Source organism: Cryptomeria japonica, chromosome 8 (genome assembly GCF_030272615.1).
Source record: "Cryptomeria japonica chromosome 8, Sugi_1.0, whole genome shotgun sequence".
Lineage (NCBI taxonomy): Eukaryota > Viridiplantae > Streptophyta > Pinopsida > Cupressales > Cupressaceae > Cryptomeria > Cryptomeria japonica.
The window spans coordinates 514,786,421-514,790,352 of record NC_081412.1 but is presented as its reverse complement, the minus strand read 5'-3'; the positions used below and the strand labels follow the sequence as shown (position 1 = coordinate 514,790,352).

At 40.7% G+C, this 3,932-nt stretch overlaps 1 protein-coding gene across 1 annotated transcript; it reads right to left on the bottom strand.

Annotated features, from left to right (window-relative positions):
- Nucleotides 1–3,560, bottom strand: LOC131047792 (receptor-like protein 33). The gene is made up of 2 exons (XM_057981576.1): nucleotides 3,101–3,560; nucleotides 1–2,661 (listed from the first exon to the last, which is right to left on the bottom strand). The coding sequence occupies exons 1-2, from the start codon at nucleotides 3,438–3,440 to the stop codon at nucleotides 128–130; spliced, it is 2,874 nt and encodes a 957-aa protein (XP_057837559.1). The 5' UTR covers nucleotides 3,441–3,560; the 3' UTR covers nucleotides 1–127.
- Between the last annotated feature and the right edge of the window lie 372 nt (nucleotides 3,561–3,932).

The following is a 3,932-nucleotide window of genomic DNA, read 5'->3' as shown; positions in this document are numbered from 1 at the left end:
TTGAATGCAACTTACCTCAAGTTATGCATGGCCATTCTACATTTAGAAACTAAAATCTTGCCCTTTTGTTCAAGAAGCAGCAGCACTATTCTTGAGATGAATCCATGATTTTGCTTCGGATAACCTTCTAATGCTTAGTAAATAAATCAGAAAAGCTAACGACAGCTTCATCTAACATGTTGATGTATCCTGCTCGCCATGTCCTCCTTGCACACACAAGTGCAAGCAATCCCCAAAATCCAATAGCAAAGGTAGCCATACAGCCAACATACCAATACCATGGATCTTGTCTTCCCTCTTCATCTCCGTCATCTTCATTTTTTCCAACTGGAATGACGCCTGGTGATCCTGGGCATCTGATATCAATTTGAAAACCACAAAGGCAGGGGTTGTCATAGAAGTAGAGGGCGTTAAATGTGGAGAATTGACCTTCTATTGGAATCTTGCCACAAAGCCTGTTATTAGAGACGATGAAAACAGCTAAGAAGTTGAGAATTTGCATCTCTGCTGGAATCTTGCCTTGCAGTTTATTGTAGGAAAGGTCCAGTGACTCTATTTGCTCTAGCATTGCAAATGTCTGTGGAATTTCTCCACTAAGATTGTTCCTGGAGATATTCAGGATGACTAAGCCACTAAGTGCACCTATTGCTGAAGGAATGTTACCTGAGAGCTGATTTCTAGATAGGTCAATACATGTTACAAGTAGCAAAATAGAATCCACATATACCAACAGGGTTTCCTTGTTGGTGACTGAAACCTCTTCTTTGTAATAGGATGGCGTGCCATTGTTAGACTGTATTTTTGAGCTTCCGACTTGAACCATTCCTGCTACTAATTTCCCCAGCTCCGGTGGGATGGACGCAGTCAAATTGTTTTGTGACAAATCTAGAACATGAAGATGACTGAGATTGCCCAATTGAGGTGGAAGAGATCCTGTAAAGATGTTTTTCCTCAATACAAGTATCATCAGCTGTGAGAGTTTTGATATCCAACTTGGTATCTCCCCCGACAAGAAATTATTTCCAGCATCTAATATCTGTAAATTGGAACATTTAGAAAGGCTGTGTGGCAAATTTCCCTTTAGCATGTTGTCATTCAGGTGCAGCGTCTGGAGTTGGTACAGCCTTCCCATTGTGGATGGGATCTCTCCTTCCAAACCAGAATTTGCTAGGTTCAATCTTGTCAAAGCTGAACAATTGGTTATGCTGGATGGTATCTTGCCAGATAATTTGTTATTTGAAAGACCTAAAACCAGGATATTAGGAAGTAGCATACCAATTTGGCTGGGAATGACTCCCGTAAAGTCATTATAGGAAAGGTCCAAAACAAAGAGGGACTGGGAGGGCAGGGGAAGAGGACCACTCAACCTATTATTATGTAGGTCTAAGGTTAACAAAGTCGTATTCAAAATGGGGGGAAGTTGACCTTCTAAATCATTGTATGAAAAGTTGAGAGATTGGCCAACGTTTAGATCCCAAAGCCAGGATGGAATGCTTCCAACAAGGCTATTGTTGGAGAGGTCCAAAGCCAATAATCTATATTGTGTTGAAAGAAATGTAGGAATAGAACCTCCAATATTACAGGAGGCCAATTTCAGTACTTGAAAGGAAATTTGCGGTACCCAATCTGAACCAAGACGAACAGTCAACTGGTTGTGTGAAAGATAGAGGCGACATAGACTGGAGGTATTTTGAAAAACATGGAGAGAAAATCTGCCTTGCAGGCGGTTAAAGCTGAGGTCAATCCATTTCACCCGATGGAGATCCCCAAGAGAATTAGGAATTGCACCGTTCAACATGTTGGATTGGAGGAAAAGTTTACGGATAGATGAAAACCCACCTAGATGAGAAGGCAAGTTGCCAGTGAGCTGATTGAAGGACAGATCAAGCTTTGTCAACTTGGAAAGTTGAGTAAGCGAGCAAGGAATCGTTCCCGTCAAGGAGTTGTCCTGGAGTATGAGTTCCTCAAGAAGAGGGAGACTACCAAGAGATGTAGGAATAGGCCCACTAATTTGGGTTCCTTCCAGTTTAATAATTGCGAGGGAGGAAAGATTTGCAATGGAAGGAGGTATACTTCCGCGTATGCTGCGCCCTGACAAAGAAATGTAAGCGATCTCAGGCCACCCGCTACCTAATATTTCACTTATGTTCCCACAAAAATTATTTCCAGCCATTCGGAGGTATTTCAAATGAGGTAAAGTGGAGAGAGTGAGGGGGAATGGACCTGTCAAATTACATTTATAAAAACTAAGCCATTGTAAACTAGTCATATTTCCTAACCATGGAGGAAGTGGGGAAGAAAGGGCGTTGCCGTGGAAGTCAAGATGTGTGAGGAATGTGAGATTTAGGATAGCAGTGGGGATTGGGCCTGTCAATTTGCTGTACCTCATGTCTAGGAAGTGCAGATTATGAAGAGAAGATATGTAACCCCCCAACTCTTTACCACTGCTAGTTACAGCCACAAACCTCATCGACAAATACTGTAACCTTGGCAGATTGCGCGCCCACTCTAAACTCGACCAACATTTGAATTTATTCTTCTCGGTCTTGGAAATATTCAAATATTGAAGGTTAGAGAGATTTCCCAGTGGCAATGGAATCTCACCTTCAAAAGAATTGTTGCTCATGTCCAGATGCTTCAGTTCTTTGAGCGCAGATATACCTGCATCCAAAACACAACCGATGACAAAAAGCTAATATTAGGAGGAATCGTTATGGTGCGCAATGTTTTAAAGTGGAAATTGTGTAAATATTTTTAACGTCTGCCTTCGAATCATACTCTGACCCATCATCAGAACTTGACAAAAGTGAAGATTTCACAATGTAACCCAAATTTTATTATACGGAAACTTGCCCTGAAATTAGGTTTCTATTCCACGGAATTTAGCGTAAGGGTCTAAGAGTATTATGATACAATAATCTGAATCACTTTGGTATGCAAAACACAAGTGAAACTCCCTTGATTTTAGATGGCTTACCCCAAATGTACAAGTGAAGACTACTTATATAATTCATTTCAAAGAATTGGGAATGTTAACATCATATGTTTTCAATTAGAATCATTTTTCTCAAATTATTTGCTCTAAAGTTTTCCAAAATACCTGTGGGTATGACACCAGTTAAACCATTGGAACTTATATCCAGGTATTCCAACTGCTTTAACTCGAACAATGGAGGGAGAGTGTGAATTGCCGAAGAGTTTTGCAGCACCAAATTTGAGAGCTGCAGGTGGGTGATATGGGATGTAAGATTGCTGCATTCAACGCCATCCCATTCACAACAATTAAACCCCTCCCATGAGGGAAATAATCCGCCATTCTCAGTGTTGAATCTCAGCAGAATAAGCCTTTCCTTGGGTAGACACTGAATATTATTGCAGTTGCAACATATGATAGCAGTGCTCCAGATCATCAAAAGCATTACAAATTTGCGTTTCTCCATCTTAGCAATTTTAAACTCTCTCTTAGTGTACCCAACGTTAAATAATACAATGAGAAAATAAAAGAATTTAAAGGTAAAAACCAAGCATACCTGCAATTGAAGGATTGGAAATGAAGGGGAATATGTTTTAAAAGATTTGACCTAGCAAGGTAACAGGTGAGAGATTGGGCCGAGAGATTGAGCTGTACAATTATTCATTCAATTCAAGTCAAGTCAAGTCAAGCCAAGCCAACTTCCAAAAGTTTGCGGAATTTCAGTCCATTCTGAGACAACATTATTTGAGATATTAATGTGACGGTACCATATGTTTATTGCAAGATTGTGACATTTCATCAATCTGGGCTTGATAAGATACAAACTATTAGGCACCGGCTATGGGAGATGTTTTTGCACCTTCCCATTCCCATGTTGGTCCTTCTACTGGGTACAGCAGTCAGCCACTATGAGAAGCTCCCCCACTTTTCGCAGAACGTGTGTACTTGCCCTACCGAC

Excerpts from the sequence above, each read along its gene's own strand:
- LOC131047792 (XM_057981576.1), bottom strand. The coding sequence starts at position 3,440 with ATGGAGAAACGCAAATTTGTAATGCTTTTGATGATCTGGAGCACTGCT. Across the intron at positions 2,662-3,100 it reads AACTGGTGTCATACCCACAG|GTATATCTGCGCTCAAAGAA; the intron begins GTATTTTGGAAA and ends TTTTGGATGCAG.